General features: G+C 40.6%; 1 protein-coding gene across 2 annotated transcripts in view; it reads left to right on the top strand.

Moving 5' to 3' along the window:
- Positions 1 to 24,052, top strand: part of PLXNA2 (plexin A2) — a 404,642-nt gene that overhangs the window by 211,205 nt on the left and 169,385 nt on the right. For both annotated transcript variants that reach the window (XM_083617292.1, XM_083617291.1), the window contains exon 5: positions 12,873 to 12,973. In XM_083617292.1, coding sequence (XP_083473418.1) covers positions 12,873 to 12,973 — 101 coding nt within the window. The remainder of the gene's footprint in view (positions 1 to 12,872; positions 12,974 to 24,052) is intronic.

Raw genomic sequence — 24,052 nt, 5'->3', positions numbered from 1 at the left:
GCTACTTTGCAAAGACAGCTCTGCACATATATCCCATTACAGGTAAAGAGACCTGCTTTTTCCCTTGAATTTACCACTCGTGGTATAAATGTGGAGGTGGGTGAAGGAGATATGTGGAAATATTCTCACCCCTCACCACACACACACTCATGCTTCTGTCCTCTCTGCCCCAGGTTTTTGCTGTATGATCTTCGCCCCGCAAATCCTGTCAATCTGTTGTCCATTTCTGTTAGAGAGCTTTGGAACCTTAGGCAGGAGCAGGTAGATATGGACACGCTAATGAGAGGAGTCCATCAAAGCATAGCAGAGAGATCTTGAGACTTCTTGCTCTACTTGTCAGGAACCTTTCCCTGTGCCAAAAGTATTTCTGATTGCCAGGGACTCAGACAGTTAAGTACTAGGAAAATATGTTGTTAATGGGGGTAACACTAGATAGGGTTGTTGGAGGGTTTTCTTTATGAGCTCAAGGCTAACTTACTATTAACATTTCTCATCTAAGCTCGTTTATATATTTGTATTGTGTTTTATTAATAGCTTTAATGTTTGATGTGATACTTCTCCCCGTTTCCTTCTCTTCTGTTGCTTTGCAGCATTCTTTATCTCTTACCTTTTTTTTCCTCTTGGAAAAGTTGTGCAGGGTTCGTAGGAGAGAACGGGGATAAGAAGGGGTGGGATGTCAGGTTGTTCGTGAATGTTCAGTTGATCATAAGAATCAGTCTGTGCACATTCACAACTTTCACACCTTGTTTGTACACATGTACTGGAAACCTACTTAATCCAAGAAAGGTGTGGGTATGGCAGGCCCCTCTGCATCTGCACCACATTACTACCGTATTGTAGTAATACTTTTTGAAAAGAAGATTGATCTAGTACTTAAGTGCTGATTCTCACATGTGTCTACCGGTCGCATTTATTCTTGCAGACTTCTTTCAGTGAGGTCAAAGTGGCATTTTAGCCTCACGAAAGCTATTCAAGATAAGCTAGGCTGAGAGAGAATGAGCTTCACATATGAGAGAGGCTTTCTCACATCTCCAGTCCAACAGTCAAACCACTAGATTTGATACCTTGCAGCTGAATGTGTGAACTGCCATTATGTAAAAAATATTGACAGTAGAATGGATTCTGCAGTAGGATCCTTGCGAAGTGTTGCTATATAGGCGGAGCCTGCTCTTAAAATTGTAAATACTTGTAATGTGTTACCTCTTGTAGATATTATATAAAACACTTGTAATTTCATTCGAACACAAGTCAAAAAGTGCAAGTAGATAAATAGGTACTGCTCTGGCGGGAAGGTAAACGGCGTTTCCGTGTTTCTCTGGTTTCTCCAGAAGCAGCTTAGTCTTGTTGGCCAGATGACATGGAAAAACTGTCTGCGGACAAACATCGGCTCCCTTGGCCTGTAAAGTGAGATGAGCTCCACAACCCCCCACGTCGTCTGTGACTGGACTTAACTGTCAGGGGCCCTTTACCTTTACCTTTTTAAAACATGTTCATTAAAACTTACAAACAAAACTTCTACGATTATAAGTATTTCTTTTTTCAAAAAAGTTTATTTTGATGTTGCTCACTCCCAGATGACCTGCTTATTGGTCATTCATGCTGATTTCTTTGCATAATTTTTTTGGGGTTGTTAGACGCCACTGGCTATTTATCGAGCATTTATTCTGATATGTTTGTTTGTTGCGTCAAGTAATTTTAAACCCACACTTTCCAGTTCATTTTACCTTCATTTTCCTTACTACAAAATAATTTAATTTGGGGGAGAAGTGGGCTTTTTGCAGAAGAGCACCTAATTAATTTTAAATGGTGCAATCTGAATTTACTTGAATCCTAACCAAAGAGAGCAATGCCTCGGAAGCACCTCTTGTGGCAATGAAATAAATTCAAGATGTTTATTTGAGATTTTAAAAAAGGTTGAAACACTCTGCCCAACCCCCAATACTTGCATCTCCTGTTGCAGGTGGAAGGATGTTGCAGATAATTTTCATGGCGGCTCTTTCAAGTTACTTTGGGTTTCTGCTATTATCCTGTTTTCCACATTTTCCATTTTGCACTGGTTTGAGATTCTTCTTAAACTTCCTGATTTCATTGCCTTAAGTCAACAATGATACATATCATTCATCCTACAGTCTTGTATTTCAGTCACACTTTTCTTTTTTGTTTGTTTCTGCCTCATGTGGCATTCCACATGCAAGAGCACTTTGATCTCAGAACGATAATTACAACGGCAGCAAACAGTATAAAAAACAATTAAGACACAAACAAGTGTGCTTTCATTTTCTGCCTTTGTAAAGAGCAAGAACACACACACTCTTTTTCTGCCTTTAGTGCTGTTAAAAGTTTCAGAGCCCAGAGTGGTGAGATAGAACTACATGATAATATGCAAATTCAGTGGCAGTTCTGTCCTCAATCAACTAAATTGTGTGTGAGAGGCAGAATGGAAATAGGAGGACATATTTAAATTGTGGATTACAAGAGCAAACACAGACAAACAAAATCAAGAAGGGAACATTTCTTGGTTGTTAAAATGAATCCACTTCAGCTATTCTTTGATGGAGATCTTCAACAGTAACTCACCTTCTCCCTGACAAAGATGTGGCTATTAGAAAATGGTGGAGCTAAACATATGTCTGGCAGAAAACAAAAGAGAAGCACCTGCCATGCTTGTTTGTGGCATAGGTGTGGAGTCTAAAAGAACCATATTTCTTAATATCACAGAGTGTTCAGGAGGCAGAATGTGTACATACTGAGAACAGTACCACATTAGGTTTTAATCTAGATTTTTTTTCTTACTCTCAATCTATTCAAAACACTTTAGTTATAACATAAAGAGACATGTGCTTGCACTGTATGCACCACTAGGACTGCCATGTGGGTGGCGCTGTGGTCTAAACCACTGAGCCTCTTGGGCTTGCCGATTGGAAGTTTGGCGGTTCGAATCTGTGTGACGGGGTGAGTTCCCATTGCTCTGTCCCAGCTTTTGCCAACCTAGCAGTTTGAATGCATAACAGTGCAAGTAGATAAATAGGTACCGCTGTGGTGGGAGGGTAAACAGCATTTACATGCGCTCTGGCTCTCGTCATGGTGTTCCATGCACCAGAAGCGGTTTACTCATGCTGACCACATGACCCAGAAAGCTGCAGACAAACGCTGACTCCCTCAGCCTGAAAGCGAGATGAGCGCTGCATCCCATAGTTGCCTTTGACTGGACTTAACTGTCCAGGGGTCCTGTATCTTTCTACCTTTTTTTTTTTTTTTTTTTTACAAAAAGCCAAAAGTTGCTGAGCTTTTTTTAGACAAACCCGAGAGTGCCACTTTTCTGAAATTCCGCCTTTGAAATCCTGGTAATGTCTGGAAAAATCCAGACATATGGCAGCCTTATACACCACCATTAACCTTTGATGGTCTTTCTTAAAAGGCAGGACAGGCAACCTTTCTCAGGCTACACATTCAAAAGTATCACACTTCCACACAGCTGGTTTCAGCATAGCTCTGTTAATGTGCACAGGACATGGCACTGAGTGGGTGGCATGTCCTATAAAGGCAAAGGAATCAATATGGATTGCTGAGAGTATTATCATTATCATCATCAGTGCTTTTTTTTAAGGTGCTGGTACTTACCTTGAAGTTGTTACAGTAAGTGCCACATTTTTAACATTTTGGAGCAGGGGGGAGTGCTGGTACTGTGTACCTCTGAGTGCCCCCAGAAAACACTGGTTGTTGTTGTTTCTATCCAAGGACCACAGGGCTGTTTACAATATAAAAGCATGAAAATACATACCATTCTAACAAACAAAATCAGTTACCCCCCCCCCCCAAGTTTAAAAGGCCGTAGATTGTTTCATTAACCAAGGGCCTGAGAGAACAGCAATGTTTTTGTCCGGTGCCTAAAGCTATGTAACGAGGGCACCAGGTGAACCTCCCTAGGGAGAGCTTTCCACAAGTGGAGAACCACTGCAGAAAAGGCCCGTTCTCATGTTACTACCCTCCAGAGCTATCTTGGAAGGGGCACACAAAGAAGAGCTTCAGATAATGGATGCAGCCACTTATGCATGTACGCCCTGGGGCACATTAAAGGTTCTATGGATTGTGTGTGTGTGCGCGCATTAACAAGGCACATAGTCACTATGTGTGCATTCTACTTGCTGGAGCCATGTATGAAACATCCTGAGGAGCTATACTCAGGTAATATGAAGCCTAACATCTTGGAGAGGAAATGCATATAGGACAAAATTCTAGAAACAGATCTGGACACAGGAAATGACGTACATATTAATTCCACTGTTAAGATAATGGATCTTTAGTGTGTGACACTAATGACATGCCTGTCTTTTAAACGCAACATGTGAGAGGATCCTCAAGTTCTACAGCATTGAAGAAACACATGTTCATGAAGCCTGTGAACCTCAAAGACACTGCAAGAAGGGAACTGGGCAGTGCTTTGTTAGCTGATTAATTCAGTTCCAGTGCTATGCTCCTTCCCAGGATAGCTTGTCCAACCCCATCCTAGTTATAACCTCTCTGTCAACTGGCTTTGTCCACAAACACTGCATGCCTAACATTCTCCCAGCAAGGTTTGCAAGATCTAATTTATTGTGCTTTGAGATCCTTGATGAAAGGCGTGACAGGACTGCAAAGTGTTCCGTCATGTCAAAAAGCCTGGGTTATAAAGCCCCCAGTGGCCTTTGGCAGGCGTTTCATGTGACGGGCTCAGAGACTTGCTTTCCTGCTCTCTGAAGAAAGAAAAATCCACCTCTTGCATAGTGTCCCATGACAATCGCCTTAATTAAAACACTGTAGGATGTCGGTGAGCATGATGTTGCCGATTGAGAAGAATTCTGACGCTGAGATTCAGCAGCCGTCAGGGTGACAACTTCAGAGAGAAGGGAGGGTGATTTGAATCATGGAGCTGCTCTTCTTTCTGCTTTCAGAACAATTTCCGAGAATGGGGGCTGCAGATTTTGTGTAGGGCTCGCTCTGTGTTCCACAAACAGCCCTCTTGTGTGTCCAGTTTCTGTTTTCTTTGCAGCCTGTCTGCTCATTTTCAGAGATGATGTTTGCAAAAACAGGTGTCCAATCTGAGTGTTCTTTCTGAGGAGGCACAGGGAGGGAGGCAGATTCCAGATTGGAGATGGGATTAAGTTCTTTCTTTCTGGTTGTTTTTCATTCCTTTGGAAACCTCAGAGAACTTAATCCCACCTCTTTCACCACCCCACCTGATTTCGTAAGTCCTTGTGCCAATGCAACATTCCTTTCAAGCATGACAATCAAATTTCCCAAAGAAAAGGAGCTGGGAAGAGAGAAATTCTAAGAAATTGTAAAGTAGGTAATAAACACATTCAGGAGTGGAAATGAAGCACACCACATAGAACAGCATAGTTTAAATGGGATTGGAAATGTACACAAACATCTCTGTATGTGTGTGTGTGTGTGTGTGTGTGTGTGTGTGTGTGTGTGTGTGTTTGGGCAAAATGTGCAAGTTACTAAGGATAGCAGTCACATCAGTTTTTGGTGTGTGTACCTGGTTAGAAGGGCTGTCCATTGCATGAATACAAATGTTATCTGAACACACCATTTGAGAGTGGGACCTTTTACTACCTGTAAGAAAGACTTTATTGCAGGTTCACAAATAATTTCCCAAGAGTCCAGCTTCTGTAGTGATTCATTGCCTGAATTGTATTTAATGTCTGGGTTTAGATGGAAACCCACTGGTACCCTGAATTCTTTAGCTCTTCAAGATCAGTGGTTTCATGCAGTTCTTCCAATAAATTATAACAGAGCAGTGCATTTTAAAACTGACACAGAGGCAGAAACTAGTGCAATGGGTGGTAGCTGATTATGTCATACTCAGAGGGCATCCATGGAAATAAATGGTATTCAGTTAATTATGACAGACTTCACTGGTTTTAATAGATGTACTCCAAGCATGATGTCGCTGCAATTCTAACTCTACTTACCTGGGTGTAAGTCTCATTGAATTCAATGGGGCTTATATCTGAATACACATGGTTAGGATTGCTGCTTTAGTTGGATACCATCCAATGTCTTAGAAAAAAATATGAAGCATACAAGGTCAGCCACTTAAACATTCAAATATCAGTTTAGATATTTGATATCTGGGGAAAGACTGCAAGCGTTTGGTGCAACCCTATAACAAGAGTGGGGGAAATGGGAGCACAGTAAAAAATCAATTCACAGGTAGCACTTGTCATCCAAGCACCTCAGAAGATTCCAATCATACGAGGACATAAAATTCAAAATAAAAGTAATTATATGGGAAAACTAAGGTAGAAGATCCTACAAAATGGGTCACTCCAACAGTGATCTGTGGGCAAGTCTGGCAAAAAAAGATAAGAATATATATGGGCTTGAGATAAGAGCAAAGCTATTCTAAAAGAAACCGTTCTGTTGCCTACTGTACAAGAAATCACCAGTCAGTTAGCAGAACTATTTATAGTCTTTGATGCCAGTACTGGATATTGGCAAATTCAGCTGGATGACACAAAAGTTCCAGACTATACATTCAATTTATTTTTTGACAGATACAGGTTTTTGGGAGGGGGATGGGGCAGGGTTGTACTTCTGCGAATCTTTGAGTTACACACACACACTGTTTCCCTTTCCTCTTGTATGTGGGTGATGGTATTTTTAGTGCCATGTGGGAATTTGCCCTCCAATTTCTTGAAAGTTTTATTCCCCTGTGAAAGAGGCATGCATTTTTTATGCTTCATTCTCAAGGCACTTTACAATTTCTTTAGGATTTCTGCAATTGTGTGGTTTTAAGCTTACCTTAATATTGCAAAGTGGACAGGGATAGTGTGTGTGTTTTATTCCAGTAAATGTTTTTACTCTGCAACCTCTCCAGCAACCCACACTTCCTTATGTGGGAAGAGCTACTCAATTATGTCTGCCCCTGGGCATTAACAGAAACATAGGCACTGGGGAAGGCTGCAGAGTATAGACCAGGGGTCAGCAACCTTTTTCAGCAGAGGGCTGGTCCACCGTCCCTCAGACCATGTGGTGGGCCGGACTATAGTTTTTTGGGGGGAAATGAACGAATTCCTATGCCCCACAAATAACCCAGAGATGCATTTTAAATAAAAGGATACATTCTACTCATATAAAAACACGTTGATTCCCAGACCGTCTGTGGGCTAGATTTAGAAGGCGAATGGGTCACATCCAACCCCTGGGCCTTATGTTGCCTACCCCTGGTATAGACTATTGACAAGATGTTTTGTTGAATGAAGGGATACTCACAAACATGCACCCATCACCTCATAATTAAGGTAAGCACTACAGAAACCCTGTGTCCCACTCATGAGAATTTCACCAAATTTTTCTCTCCACTTTGATAATTTATTAATGTGATTTCTGTTCTTACCGAGAAATTTTCAGCTACATAAGGATTGACACACAGATAATGAGTTTGCTATTAGTAGCTGATGGTGCTATTTTTAGAGATTGGGTATGGTAGCCATCTCATGTAATACTGTATCTGCTTTGTAAAAAGATGCCACAGGAGACTGAAGTGTGAAACAAATAAACTCTACTTAACACTTCTGCATTTCTTATGTAAGAAAAGCCCTGCTGGATCAACTCAAAGGCCCGTCTAGGCCAACATTCTGTTTTCAAAAGATACCCTTGCTTATTGAAATTCATTTTGAGTAATTGTATACATGATGGAATCACTTTTTTAGAATAAGAGAATGGCCTCAAGACTTAATATAATGAGTACTGAATATCATACATGACAACCATCTGCAAACTGGGGTACATAAAAGAAGGACACATATAGGCATAGGTTCTCGTATAGGAGAACTGGAACAGACAGGTATCAGACGTCAAACCTGCAAGAAAAACCAGAAACTACTTTGCCTCATGAAATTCCAAAAGGACCCAGTTACCGTCTGTCAGAATGGTGTGTAGAAACCTGCAAAAGTGACTGAGCAACATGTGACCCCAAGATAATATTTGGTTCAGACTGATGGTTCAGCTGTCTACAAGAGCAACAGAAGAGATCTGCAGAGCATTACAAGTCTTGAGCCGGTGATGGATGAAACAACTGAGAATGCAGGCATACCTATATCAAATATAGACAAGCGAGAGTCTCAAGACAGAACAAATGGAATTCTTGTAACTGAAAAGTGCCAGAGAGACTTCAGAGAAACTTTTTGACAGTGAGATGCCTGTGAGTACACAAAATGGCAGAAAGATAAGAAAAACTACAGATCATAACTACTTCCTTTAAAAAGAGGAGAGGAGTTACTGTGTTACTCTAAGTTATTCTATATTACTATAGTATGTATTCTTGTGTTTGTATATTGTAAACTGCCCTGTGATCCTTGGATGGAGGGTGGTATAGAAATTTAATTAATTAATTAATTAATAATAGGACAGCAGCAAGGTTCCTCACCTGACAGAAGGTAGCATAAAATATAGTAATTTATGCTATTTCAAACTCAGGTCTTACTTGATATAAAATGTGATTTCTTTTTTAACTTTAAAAAAGTTGTTCCCCACCACCACTACCATCCTCAATATTACATATGTGTGTGCTTGTGACTGAGAAAGAGTCGTTTATAACAGCCCTGCAATATAGTCCAGTTAATAATACAGATTAGAAGTGGGTTGAGGTGGTATGGATTTTCAGCGAAAAATCTATATAGAACATTGCTCAAATTGCTGCAGAGGTAAAACTAGCTCAGTTGCCCACCTCCAAGCTCTTCCCACCCCAATCCTCCACTCAGTTGCATGCAGACATCTTATTTACTTGCATGCTGATGTGCTGCATGTTTGGATACTTAAAACAAAGACAAATAATTACATTTTCATTAAAATTAAGTGTAAAGTTTGCAGAATTAGTAAATTACTTTCACAATATGCAGATTAGGCTTTCCAAATATGGAGAACTTTAATGCGGCAATCCTACCATGGTAAGCTTCTTTTCCTTGCCTCCTGCAAGATACCGCCTACGTTTTAGTCACTACTCAGCTCTATCTACTTTATCAGTGCATATATTTTTGCCCGACTGCCAAATATCGAACAAGAGCATTGTTTCACCTAGCAAGTGACTTAATGTCACCTTTCATTTAACTTGGGAATAGAGTCAGACTATAGAATAAGATCCAAGAATCTTATGATAGCTACACCTGCTTGCTTGTTCCAAGGGGACTTGAGCTGCATCTGACTTCATACCCTTTTCGTTTTACTCACTTACACACATCCATTTTTTTCCTCTGGAGAAATCTGTTAAGTAGGGCCCAGGAAACAAGAAAAATAGGGGCCTTATTGATTTCAAATGTAGAGAGGAACTGAGTTCCCACTGTATCAACAGTATTTGGCATGAAAGTGGCCTTTGTTCCAAGGCACACTGATTCCTTTCAGCTTCTGACTCTCCAGCTGCTGGGAGCTGGGCAGTGTTTTGACGAACGGAGCAAATGCAACGCAGACAGTTGTTTTAATTCTTAGCCAGTTGCCGACATCACTCACAAGGACCAGAAAAATTAAGAGGGGGAAAAGAGTCTGGATTCTTTCCTTTAGTTAACTCGGCACAAGAACTATATTTGGATAGCAAGGCAGAATGAGAGCCCATTGGTGAGTGTAACAGATACAGCAGGCTTTGCTTATGCATGGAAGAGGAGAACTGGAGCAAGAATTAAAAAAAAAAAAAATCTCAAACCTACTGGAGCACAAAGCTTTTTGAGAATGGGAGGGGCATAAAACTTTAATTTTCTCTTCACTTCCAATCAAAACCCCCGAAGCTCATTTTCTTTTACATTCTTCCTAGCTCCTTGCCTGCTTCTTTCTCTTTATTATTAGCATTGTGTATATAGTGCCAGAAATACACAAAAAGTACCTGTAACTTATTCATCTTCCTTTGCAGAACTTCATTTTCCCTGTATCAAGTTCAAGTAGTTCAACAAATGTACCATCCAAGGAGAAATGTGTCTTCCACATATATACATAATATTTGAGTCCTCAATCGAATTAACTAGCCTATGAACTGCAAATCAGTTGATAGATGAACAGAAAAAGATCCGGTTAAGTCAGGACATGAAGGAAAAAGGCATCTTGATCTTTGGTTAAAGGGTGGTATATAAATTCAAATCATCATCATCTTGTGCTTCCCCAGTAATATGTCCTGAAGCATGTTGCTGGATGTAGGATATATGTATGATGACTAGTAGCCATTGATAACTTATCTTCCATGAGTTTGTTCATGTTTTAAAACCATCCAGGTTGGCAGCCATTGCCACATATTGGGCAAGCAAATTCTATAGTTTTAACTATGTGAAGAGGTATCTACTTTTGTCTGTCTTGACTCTTCCACCATTCAGCACCATTGGATGGCCAGGGTTCCAGTATTATGAGAGAGGAAGAGAACATTTAAAGATCCCTTTCTTAACACCTTGTAATATTTTACAAACTTCTATCATACCACCCTCCCCCCATTCACCTACAGACATTGCAATCTTCCCTTGTAAGGGAGTTGCTGAATCCCTTGATCCTTTAATCTTCCTCTTCCAGCATCTTTCCCAACACTACATTATCAACGAGTGCATGGCTCTTTTAATCCACGTCTTGCTATGACCCTTCCCTGGAGGAAGTCTTGCCTGAAAACAAGGCAACGCAGAGTGCATTTTCTCAGATCCATGTGGAATACACAGCCATCTCCTGGTCACACCCACGTCTGCTGTAATTCATGTGGTTCGACATTTGTGGGAACAGCTTTTTGATCTGGAGCTGTGCCAGGAGAAGTGTTGCTTGAGGCATTAGCAGACAGGTTTCCCTTGCTCAAGCCAGGAATCGATCCTTGATGTGTTCAGCTTGGACTGCTGGGCCATCTGTCAGCACAGGCTGTACCCTGCTCTCTGGCCCTGCTAGGCTTCTCTGCAGTTACACAAAGTACCAGCAGGCAGCGAGGAGGTTGTTGGTTGATGTACAGCTATCCTTGTGCCGATGCAGTTGAAAGGAGTAATCATGATGATTGTTATTTTGTTCAGAGAAATGTTTACAGGCCCCATAAAGACACAAATGCAGCAGCCCTCATCTATAAAATGGGTATTTGATTTATTCCAGCTTGTGGCGCTTACTGGCCAGACTTGGTTGCCAGCTTTCCATCCTGTTCTGCCACCTCTTCCTTTGAATTTACCCTTCTATCATAATTACATTTTCAAACACAAAAGCTGTAGCAGTTCTTGCTGCATGGGCTACCCTGTTGCTAGGCTTCATAGAGCATGGCTCTTCTGGTGCTTCATGTGCTGCCTGAAATGTCAGTGGAAATCTCTGGAATATGTGCTCCAACGCAGCATTCTGTCTCCAACATTCTCCCAGTTTGGACCCAGCAGAGAATTCCTTCACCTCTACAGATTTGTGATCAAGGACGCTGCTTGTAAACATATAAAGTAATACAGATCTCTGCGTGGTCCCTTTGTCATCTGAATAGACATCTGTGCCACTCTGCGGAACTGCACTGCTGCCTAATGTGCCCTCCCCACTAATGAATTATTTCCCCTGGCTTTTGATTCTTCTTCATTTGGGAAGATGAAAATTCTGCACCACTCAACAGCTTGTTACACTTCTTCCATGGGAATGGCTGTATATGAACAAAGGCAGATTTAAGGGAGTGCAATGAGTTTGGTTGCACTGGGCACAGCGCCTCAGTGGTGCTGCAAGGAACACCACAACTATTATTTGGAATTGAGCTCGAGAGGTGGAGGGGCTCCAAATTTTGGTGTCACACAGGGCGCCACTGAAATTTAAGACCCCACAGTCTGCCATGGATATGAATGTCCAGGAGTTAATGGGATCCTTTGAGGGGGAAATCTGATGTGGGTTGAGGAAACCAGGAATTCTCCTTAGACACGAACTCGTTACTTGGTCTTTGGCAAATCATTTTCTGTCAGCCTGTCTGTACATTATACATGGAAAAGATATTGAATAAATTGATACACTATTAATAATCAATATTTTGAATCCTATTGCTTTCCTCTGCTTGTCAAGATTGAGGGTTTCCATTTTATTCTTTTGACTTTTCCCTGCCTTGCTTCAGTCAGATAAATTGTTCAGATAGAAAGCTCTGCTGATGGACTCTGAGGAAACTCTAAGCCCCTGTTGAATGACATCAGTGGGTAAAATAAGCTTGGAAATGGTGAAACAGAGGTGGCCTTGCCATTTGGCAGACTGAAGTGGCTGCCTCAAGCAAGTGATTTTGGGTGTCATGAAAGGGTAGCAAATTGTTAGTTACCGTATTTAACTTATTATTATTGTATTTTTACTATCTCCTGTGAAAAAAATAACTTGGCCAGTCTTGGATACTATGCACTTTGACTTGTAGGGGATGGCATTTACTGTTCCATCTCATGCAGAAAAATGTCCTGAGCCAGCTCTGAAGTGTCTATTCTAAACTGTTGCAACCTGCAATATTTTGAGAAGAAATCAAAATCAGTTGACTAGCGGTGCTCTGAGGACTTCATTCAGCCAGGGCCTGTGTATCAGTTCAGAAGTACTTTGCTATCAGTAGGCATATTGGCACAAGGATACTAGTATCTTAAACAGAGGTGTAGCTAAGGGTCCCTTGCACCCTTGGCTCATGGTGCCACCCCCCTTTTTTTCCAGGAGCAGGCACACTTGCTTTAAGGGCTGCAGCTAATCATCACCCACAGAGATGCATCCATCACATATTGGGCCCACATTAAAATGAAAGCAGTGGTGGGAAGCGGCAATCCATTCCTAAGAATGTTACGTGTTTTAATTTTAAAATTTATGTGCTCACTCACTGCAGAAAGTTCAGCAGTGCATAGCTTGTTTTCTTGATTTATTGTGCAAACAAGACGAGTGAATGTTTGTTTTATTCCCTTTCTTTCTAGGTGTCTCAGGTTCCCGTTGAATCATGTGAACAGTACACAACCTGTGGAGAATGTCTGAGTTCAGGAGACCCTCACTGTGGTTGGTGTGCTCTGCACCATACGTAAGTTCAGCATTAACTGGTGATTATTATCTTAAGATCAACTCAAATACCTCTTAATTCCTTCCATATGTGATGCCATTATTACTTAATTAATGCAGTTCTAAAAGCCACCATCACTATACCAGTTAAGGGTTGTTGTTTTCTTTCTTTCTTAATTCATATGATAAAAATCTTTCAGCTTTTAGAGAATACTGTTTTCTGTAAGAGAAAAATTAATGCAAAAGAGCAAGGCAACATGGAATGTTCCTTCAGGACACTAGATCTTGTATACACACAGATTTTAGGCATCTGAGTGATCCCTAAATCTTGCACTGTTTTCAAAAACATTATGAGCAGAATCATTTGCATTTTCACAGGCAGTCACATCAGCACAATAATCCCATTTTCATTTACATCGGTATTGTGATGTGGCTGTAAAATCTGGCCAAATAAATGAGATAGAAAAGAAATGATATGAAACTTATGATGCTTTCAAATAATAATAGTAATCATTTTCAGCTTCCAAGTTACATAGACATGTGTTTTTTCCCATTAATGGGATGCATTCGTTAGACATTTTCTAATATCAAACTCCAGAAACAGCCACAATCTCCTCTAAAACCTGCTTATTTTAGCCCAAGATTGTCAGTTCAATCTTATTGCAATGTCTCTCCTGTACTTTGTTTTCTCCTTGCTTCTATTTCTTTTCTACAAAACAAGCTACCGCACACCTGCCAACAGCCTTTCCTGGCATCAATCACTTCCCTTACATTGTAACCTAACAGAATCACTGTTTAAATACCACTTAGAAATTTCAGAAAGGCTGTACACTTCAGTCTCTGGCTTAAACCCTGCAAAGTAATGAAATTGTCCAGGCTTCCTAGCCTAGCTATTCTCCACTGAGCTTGTCGGTGTCTGCTGGGACAAAGGATAAAGGTTTTCTAGGCAACATCCTGGGGAAAGCTTAGGAAGCTGTGCCTCTGAATTATTGAGGTGTTTGGCATCTTTCTCTCTCCCACAATGGCAATGCTGCCTCAAGCGGAAGGGGTGCCCAAAGTCTGAAGGAGGGAGAGGCCTGGAGTTCACTTACAGAAAGGAGTCCAAAAAACCCCTTGGGCCTGTTGCCAGCACTCCCATTAAATGTTTAGCAGTTGGGGTGGAGGCAAAGGGTACCCACACAATAGCAGCTGGCAAAATGCCCATGCAGCAGGTGTTGAGAGAGTGACAGGGAGAGAGCAGAGGAAGGCTCTGATGAAATATCCTGATTGGATCAGAGACCTGCATATAGCAGGCTAATTTCTATGCCACTTTGTCAGAAGGCATTTAACTTCCAAGGCTCGTTGCGACATTAAAAAACGACAACAAACAGTTTTGTCTTTAACCTGCTCCTCGTGCCATTTTGAAGTCAAAGTAAAGCAAATGCAGATGGGTTTTCCATAAAGTGCAGCTTCTGTTTGGGCATAAAAATAAGCACTGGGTTTTCCAAAATACTAAGCATCCAGTTTCATGCAGCCTCTCAACAAAAGCTTTCTGCATCACAGTTCTACCGGAACTGGGGAAGCTGCGGACAGAAAGGGTGGTTCTCCCTCCCTCCCTCTCTCCCTCCCTCTCTCTGCAACTTTTAAATGTGTAAAAGTTGATTAAGAGCCTAGATTTGGCAAGTGAAAGCAGTATACATAAGTGCATAGGTGCTCAGAAGGCTCTCTGAAGGAAGAAACCTACATTGTTTTAAACTGAAGCATCTTGGGATCACATTCTGCAACATTCCTTTCCCCCTCCCCTTAATAATTTTTTAATTATTTTCAATTAATTCACATTACATCTTAATTGCCATACACCTTCAACATTGTACATAACATGAATATATTATTTCTGCACATTCCCCACATCTAACCCTGCAACATTCCTATTGACCTGATTCTCAAGTTTGAGGCTAAACTCACTAGGGTTGTTGTTAGGGCAGTGGCAGGGGCTGCTGTTAGGGTTTAAGCCATTTTAGAGCAATGTTTTGTGCATTCTGATCAGCTCTGGGCTCATTTTGATTGCCTGGGTTCATATTGATTGAGAGCCAGTGTGGTGTAGTGGTTAAGAGCGGTAGACTCGTAATCTGGTGAACCGGGTTTGATTCCCCGCTCCTCCACATGCAGCTGCTGAGTGACCTTGGGCCAGTCACACTTCTCTGAAGTCTCTCAGACCCACTCACCTCACAGTTTGTTGTGGGGGAGGAAGGGAAAGGAGAATGTTAGCCCCTTTGAGACTCCTTTGGGTAGTGATAAAGCGGGATATCAAATCCAAACTCTCTTATTTTCTGTCCTCCCTCCTTTCTTCTCTACTGCTGCAGTCTACTGGGAACTACCTCTTTGTGTAAGCCCTTTTTTCTCCATAGTTTTGTGTAGTGGGTGGGTACCTTAAAACAATGTTAGCAAGGGTGGTGACTTCCATATTTTGTTGGACTGCAATTCCCATTATCCCTTACCATTGACCATTCTGGCTAGGGCTGATGAGAAGCTGAAGTCCAACAGTATCTGAAAGGCACCATGTTGGCTACCTCTCTTAAAACATGTCATAGGTCCATCCTACCACTACATAGGCTAGGGTAAGCTTAGTGACCAGCTTCGCTACATTTGCAGAGGTTCAGCCTATAATCCTAAACACATTTGCCAGGAAATAAACTTTATGAAGGCAGCGAGACTTACTTCTGAGTAGGCATGCATAGGATTGTGCTGTCAGCTGTTCTTTTTTTCTTGACCTGCAGAGGCTCAGTATGAAAAGGTTTGAGACTGTGTGGTTCAGACTCTTATGTTCCAAGACCAGAACGAAAGATTAATAGATTAGTTAGCCTGACCTCCTGCATTATACCTTGCACAGACCACAGATGTTGAACCAGTAACTCCTGCAAAATCCTTCTAATCACTGCAAAACATGTTTTGCTGGGAGTTGAACCTTAGACCCTTTGCTCTTCCAGATGGATTCTTGTTCTTTGACCAGAAAGTGTGGCAGGTTCACTGCTTTGTGTTGTTCAGACAAACAGGGAATACCTAGCTAATTGCAGTCTCTTTTGATTAAGCTGTTCAAGCCATGGCATAAGGTCTTTTCTAGCATAATATTGCCTATATTTCTTTCCCCTGCCCCCATGTGTCCACAATAGAGAGGTCAGGAGTCATTTGGGAGATGAGGGAGGCCAGCAACGGAAAATAGACCAGTGCCTGTTCAGAAAGAGATCTCAGAGAGCTGTCTGACAGTGCCTTCTTGAGGATTAATGGGCAGACAGTCAGCAATGTATGGAAAGTAGCTTCCAACATTTGGCCAAAGAAGAAAAGGGGATATGCAAGACTGATTCATACATCTATTTTTCATGCATCTGGTGTAACATTCAAAGGGAAACGAGCACACCTTGACTGCAATGCCCCTATATCTGGAACCTGCACATTTGTCACAAGGAAATGTCCCCCGCCCCTCACTTGAAGCATGAAAAGCAAGTGTGAGAGTCAGTGGCATATCTGCTTTTCCCACTTAGGCATGACATCTGCAGCTGCTGTCAAGTTCACACCTACACAGATACAAAAACACTTGTGATTCATGAAGACAGAACAGAAACTGCAAGCAAGAATACTCACCTCCAGAGAAAGTTCAGTATGGTGGTACCTCGGGTTACAAACTTAATTCATTCCAGAGGTCCATTCTTAACCCGAAACCGTTCTTAACCTGAGGCATGCTTTTGCTAATGGGGCCTCCCACTGCCGCCATGCCACTGGTGTGCGATTTCCATTCTCATCCTGGGGCAGAGTTCTTAACCTGAGGTACTACTTCCGGGTTAGCGGAGTTTGTAACCCGAAGTGTTTGTAACCTGAAGTGTTTGTAACCCGAGGTACCACTGTACTTAATTTGAGTCAGGCAGAGCCCCACTACTGAGCAAGAAAACCTGTTTTTAAAGCTAGCATTCATCCCTGAGTTGTGTGAAGTAATCTTCTGAAAGAATCTCCCTCTGAGTAAACGCAGAGTGGCCACAGCTTCTCCCATTAAAGGGCAGAGTTTTTAGACAGACTCAGGTCTTACTTATTTTGAAAGCAACCACTGGATAACATCCCTCTTGCTCCTACTTTCTCAATAGACTTGACATCAATCAGCTTTGTCAGAGGTGATCCTTAGTTGTCTCCATTGGAACAGTGTTTCTCAGCCAGCTGTGGTGTACTTGAAGCAAACAGGAGTCTCAAGGAAGGGTCAGGATCCTTCAGTCACTGATACTTCTAAGGTTGCTTCCAGATGACCTGTTTATTGAGCATTCATCCTGATTTATTTGCACAAAGTTAGTGGGGAGGTTATAGAATGTTAGTTGTTTCCTGGGCATTCATTTTGATTTGGTTGCAATAAGTTTTTATAATGCAATAAGTTTTTGCAGGCATCTATCACCAGAAACAGAACACAGCAGGGACAAGAATTGATGAAGCACCATTGCAATAATTGTGATGACTTACTAACACCACAGAGCCAGTCAGTGGCAAAGGAACATTTCAGCCTCTGGGACCCTTATTCCCAGTTCTGACATGCATCTATTCTTAATATAACCCCAAAATCCCTTCTTAGGTAACAATTGAAATGCAAGGCAAGATGTGACACTTTGTAGGTTTACAGATCAGAATAAAAATCTACTGGTCCCAAGGCAGCCAAATGCAGCATGGAGTTGCAAGTTTATACAGAACATGCTGCAGTGGCTCTGTTCAGTCTAATCATATTTTATCAGCCTCTCCTTAGAATTTTCCTGCCTCAAAAATGTCTTCTTTGAGCACTGATTATTTTTTAAGCCCTAGTCTGAACCTTATGAATAACTGTGTTAATCTTACTGTTCCCAGAGCTGCTCTCCTATTTGCTTGGAGGCTTTTAGCACATGAGTGTTTGTATTTTAGTTGTCAGCTCTTGCTTCTAATTGTTATGTTCCCTCTGTCAGATGGGTCAGTTGCCTCAATGATCTGCACAGAAGAGGTTGGAGGTCAAGGCAGTGTTGTTCACATTGCATTTTTTAGGTGGCTGATAAAGGCAGATAAGAATATGGACATTTGGGATGGTGATATCATTTTATGGCCAACTTTTAAATGCTTGAAGCTCCTTGCCATGATTCCTTGGATGATGAAGTCAGGCAGATTTATAGGTCACTCAGTATTCCCAATCTGTGAATTACGGGCCACCTCCTCTTCAACTGGGGCTCTCAAAGTTCACATCTGATTCAGCAGTGCATGCATGAGTGCACTTTGCTTCTTCCAAGCTCTGGACACATGCACAGTGTTCATTTCCATTTTTGTACAGATGCAAAATAGCTCATTTTTAGGATTTGGAGAACTCTTTTTTCCGCACACTTATAGACAAGTTGGTGGTGGGTGATGATAGTGGGAAGCAGGTGAAAAGAGAGGAGGTTGGAATATGGAACAACCTTCACACTGTCCCCAGGGGCCTGCTTGCTGCTGTTAGAAACAAGGGGTGCTAAAGCCAGGAAGTTGAGTGAGGAAAGGGGCCTAAAAACAGCTTAACTAAAATAAGAGGGCAGAGTATGGAGTCGGTTCTGAAGCAGGAACCAGAAGATAGTGTGGCACAGGAGTTCTGCTACAAAGAAGATGGTTCTTAGAATCATAGAATTGGAAGGTCGCTTGAAGATAATCTAGTTCAACTTCTGCAGATGCAGAAAATGCACAGCTACTCCTACAGCATCTCTGATAAGTGACAATTCAGCTGACGAATGAGAGTCCACCTTAAAGAAGATCAGTTCCCAAGTCCTATTCAAGATTGCTACCTTTCTTCCTTTTATGGACATTGAAGTGATGCTGAAAACTGCTTTGTTGAGTCCCCACCTGTCGCACAGCTTTTTTTTTTTATAAAATATTTATTGAAATTTTACAAAAACATAGATTTACAAAATACAAAAAAAGAGAAAAAAACATACAAAAATACATAAAAAATAAAAAATAAAAATAAAAATACAAAGTACAAAAAACAAATAGATACAAAAGAGTTAAAAACAAACCCATTTTTTGTAACTTTAAACTCATTAGCTTATTTCCTTGACTTCCTCACACCTCCCCTTTTTGTATTCCCATTTAAATAATCAAATCAGTAAATCCTTACCCTCTTTCATTTATCTTAACTCTATATCTTAACATATTATAGCTCTATATTTTCATCCATTATCAACTCATTTTTGCATATTCTCATTAACCTTGTTGCTAGTGCCTCTTATTTTCAATCCAACATCATTTTTAACATTCATTAATTTTACAGTGTTTCTGAAGATAGTCTTTAAATTTCTTCCAATCTTCTTCCACCAACTCTTCTCCCAGGTCTCGGATTCTGCCAGTCACTTCCGCTAATTCCATATAGTCCATCACCTTCATCTGCCACTCTTCCAGGGTGGGTAAATCTTGTGTCTTCCAATACTTTGCAATCAGTATTCTTGCTGCTGTTGTTGCATACATGAAGAAAGTTCTATCCTTCTTTGGCACCAATTGGCCGACTATGCCCAGGAGAAAGGCCTCTGGTTTCTTCAGGAAGGTATATTTAAATACCTTTTTCATTTCATTATAGATCATCCCAGAAAGCCTTAATCTTTGGGCACGTCCACCAAAGGTGAAAGAATGTACCTTCATTTTCTTTACATTTCCAACATTTGTTATCAGGCAAATGATATATTTTTGCAAGCTTGACTGGTGTCATGTACCACCTGTATATCATTTTCATAATATTCTCTCTTAAGGCATTACATGCCGTAAATTTCATACCGGTGGTCCACAACTGTTCCCAGTCCGCAAACATAATGTTATGACCAATATCTTGTGCCCATTTAATCATAGCAGATTTAACCGTTTCATCCTGCGTATTCCATTTCAACAGCAAGTTATACATTCTTGAAAGTATCTTAGTTTTGGGATCTAACAATTCTGTTTCCAATTTTGATTTTTCCACCTGGAAGTCAATTTTTTTGTCCAAATTATAGGCCTCTCTTATTTGATAATAATGAAGCCAGTCTCGCACTTTATCTTTTAATTTCTCAAAACTCTGCAATTTCAATTTATCTCCTTCTTGTTCCAATATTTCCCAATATTTCGGCCATTTGGCCTCCATATTGAGCTTTTTCTGAGCCTTCGCTTCCATTGGTGACAACCACTTTGGGGTTTTATTTTCCAGTAAGTCTTTGTATCTTATCCAGACATTGAACAATGCTTTCCTGACAATATGGTTTTTAAATGCTTTATGTGCTTTAACCTTGTCCTACCACAAATATGCATGCCACCCAAAAACATTGTTAAAACCTTCTAGGTCCAAAATGTTCGTGTTCTCAAGAAGCAGCCAGTCTTTCAACCAGCAAAATGCTGCTGATTCATAGTAAAGTTTAAGGTCTGGCAGGGCAAATCCGCCTCTTTCCTTTGCGTCAGTTAATATTTTAAATTTTATTCTGGGCTTCTTGCCCTGCCAGACAAATCTAGAAATATCTCTCTGCCACTTCTTGAAACAGTCCATCTTTTCCAAAATTTGCAATGATTGAAATAAAAATATCATTTTTGGCAATACATTCATCTTTATAGCTGCAATTCGACCCAACAAGGAAAGCTTCAAATTTGACCATATTTCTAAGTCTTTTTTCACTTCTGTCCAGCATTTCTCATAGTTATCTTTAAATAAGTTTAAGTTCTTAGCAGTCATATTAACCCCCAAATATTTTACTTTCTTAGCTAATGTTAAACCAGTCTCCTTCTGAAACCTCTCTTTCTCAATCGGTGTTAAGTTTTTCTCAAGAACTTTAGTTTTTGACTTGTTCAGTTTAAATCCTGCCACATGACCAAATTCTTGAATCAGTTCTAATACTCTTTTCGTACTAGATTCTGGCTCCTGTAACGTCAAAACTAAGTCATCTGCAAAAGCTTTCAATTTGTATTGTTTGGCTCCGACCTGAATACCTTTAATCAGACGGTCCCTTCTAATCATATTTAACAAAACCTCCAGGACCGAAATAAAAAGCAATGGGGAAATTGGGCAGCCTTGTCGTGTCCCTTTCTCTATCTTAAATTCCTCTGTCATCACATTATTGACTATTAGCTTAGCCTTTTGTTCTGAATAAATTGCACTTATACCATTTTCAAACCCTTGACCCACCCCCATCCCCCGAAGATTTTTCTTCATAAAATTCCAAGAAATATTGTCAAAGGCTTTCTCCGCATCTATAAAAATTAAAACTGCTTTAGTATTAATGTTCACTTGCAACTTCTCCAATATGTTAATTATGTTCCTCGTGTTGTCAGACAAGTGTCTACCTGGGAGAAAGCCAGCTTGGTCCTTATGTATCTCTTCCACTAATACTTTTTTTAATCTATTAGCCAAAATATCAGCAAAAATTTTGTAATCCACATTGAGCAGGGATATGGGGCGGTAGTTCTTAAGTTGTGTCTTTTCAGACTCCGTTTTCGGTATAAGTGTAATGTAGGCTTCCTTCCACGACTCTGGCGCTTTTCCCCCCTCCAAAATTTCATTACAAACCTCCTTTAGTGGCTGAATTAACCAATCTTTCAAAGATCTATAGTATTTTGAAGTTAAGCCATCCGGCCCTGGAGATTTACCCAACTGCATATTCTGAATGGCACCTTCTACCTCCTGTTCTGTAATTTTGTAGTTCAGCATTATCTTATTTTCTTGAGAGATTTTTTGTAATCCATTTGTTTTTAAAAATTGGTCTATATCAAACTCTTTCTGTGGCCCTTATGTATATAACTCTTTAAAATACCTCTGGAAGCATTTTCTAATTTCCACTGGATTCTGAATGTTCTTTCCTTCCACTTCCAAATTAGTGATAGTATTGAGCTTTTGTCTTTTTTTCATTTGCCAAGCTAATAATTTTCCACATTTATTAGCCGATTCAAATGTCTTTTGTCTCATTTGTTTAATTTTCCATTCAATTTCCTAGTTCATCATCTTCATGTATTGCACTTGATATAACTTTATGTCTCTCAGAATCTCTTGTGACTTTGGTTTCGCTCTTAGTTTCTTCTCACTCTCCTTTATTTTTTCTAAAATTTTATCTTTTTTTCCATTTTGGGCTCTCTTCTTTATTGTATTCTGTTGGATCAGAAACCCCCTCATAACTGCTTTACTTGCGTCCCAGATTATTCTTTTTTCAGTAGTAGTATTCAAATTTATCTCAAAATAGTCTCTCAAGGTTTTTTGGGCCTTCTTGATAACCTCTTGATCTCTAAATAAGGTGTCATTCATCCTCCATCTGAAGGAACCGATTGGTGTTAGTTTCATCTCCATTTTCACAGCATTATGGTCGGAGCAAGTTTTTGGGCAAATTTCCACTTTTCGAGTCTTAGGTGCCAGTCGCACAGCTTTTTAATGCACAAAACCTCTGTCAGGAAAACTACTCTGGGTGCTTTCACTTAGAGATGAATGATGATCTTGATTTTATCTCCCCCTAATATTTCACCACGGCAAGATCCACCAGCATCAAATCAAGGGTGAAAGTTGGTGGCAACAAAGATGTTCCGAGCCCTGTGAGAAACACTGTTCACCTCATCTCAACCTTTCTGCCTTGGATTTTGCTTTGAGCAGTATTCAGCAGCATCTCTTCATGCCATACTTCAGAAAGCCTTGGCTTCTCCATAAAATCTCATTTTAAAAAAAAATCGATGTTAAAATGGAAGGAAAGACTGTTGTCTTGTGTGCAAAGTATCCAGCAGCTGGTGTGCCTCCTAAATGACAGTGTCTCCATGTTAAACTGAAAAGAACGGAAGATCTTATTCCTCCTCCTCCTCTTCCTCCTTCTTCATTAGCCACCCTGTTGTTCTGGTGGCAGGTAGAGCCCACAAGGAGACTGCTAAAGAGTCTCCTTGGTCCAGTAGGATCTATAACCTGCAGGGCTCCTCCATATGCTGCTGTTTGCTACTATGTTATTGTCTCCAGACCTATTTATCTCTGTTAGGTCTGTTGCCATAAATAGTATGATAAAAAAGAGCCATTCCAGCAAGTCAATGAGATAAAGGCTCCAGTCAAGAGCTCACTTTAGAGCAATCTTGCCGATTCACTTAAAACACAATAATTCTTTTCTTTGGCAGCATTCATATTTTGGTCCATTATATTAAAGTAAAGGAGAAGGGTGCAGGGAGAAAATAGCGGTATCAATTGCCAGGTATCACTGTGGCTGTTTGCAAAGGGAAAATGGTTAGTACTCCCCCACCCCACTGCAGGGGGGGAGGGCTATTGAGAAGTAAATGGTTTTTCAGTGAAGATTCCTGGTTTTGTGAGCTGTTCTTGTCACCTCATCTGGAGGAAGTTTGTCACAGAAAGCTTAAGACTCTTTGTTAAGCAGTCAGCATGTCTGCTTATGTAGACATTTAACGCTAGCTTGAATCCAGCCATCACAAAAGGAAAACATTGAAACTGGTTCTTTTGCAATGTGCATTGAAACTGGTTTTTTTGCTATGTGCTTGCTTTTCATTACATCTGGTCTCAATAGAAAGAGAAAAACTAAATCCTCTTGCTCTACTTACAATGATAGCCAACATGGAGGCCTCCAGAGGTTGGACTACAACTTCCATCATCCCCAGCCAGCATGACCAATAGTTATGAATGATGTGAGCGTAAGTTCAGTAACATATGGAGGGCACCACATTGGCTACTCCTGGGTTATAGTAACAAAATGCTTCTAACAGTAGTTTGAAGAAGGAGTCTATAGAAGGGCATAAAGTTCTGGTGTGGAGTTCTGGAGTCTTTCAGCATTTATTCATAATTATGCCATATGTCCAGAGTGGCTAATGTGCTTTCCAGATGTTTGGAACTATAGTTGCCATTGGTCACATCTGGATGGCACTATACTGGCTACCCCTGCCATACTGATTTTATACCAAAACATTGTACCTGATGGAATTCATATGTAGTACTAGTTCCCATGTGTTTGTCTAACACACAATGCAAAATATTTAATCAAAATGGCTAGAAGATAGACACACATCTACCATCTTAAAGAACTGTTGTATGAAAACTGTCTTCCTAGCAGAAGGGGCAAACTGGCAACTCTCAGGCAGAATGTGTGTGTATGTGTGTGTTTAAAAAAATAAAAATCATATT

The sequence above is a fragment of the Podarcis filfolensis genome (assembly GCF_964270895.1).
Source record: "Podarcis filfolensis genome assembly, chromosome: 6".
In the NCBI taxonomy this organism is placed as follows: domain Eukaryota; kingdom Metazoa; phylum Chordata; class Lepidosauria; order Squamata; family Lacertidae; genus Podarcis; species Podarcis filfolensis.
This window is presented reverse-complemented; position numbering and strand designations above follow the sequence as displayed.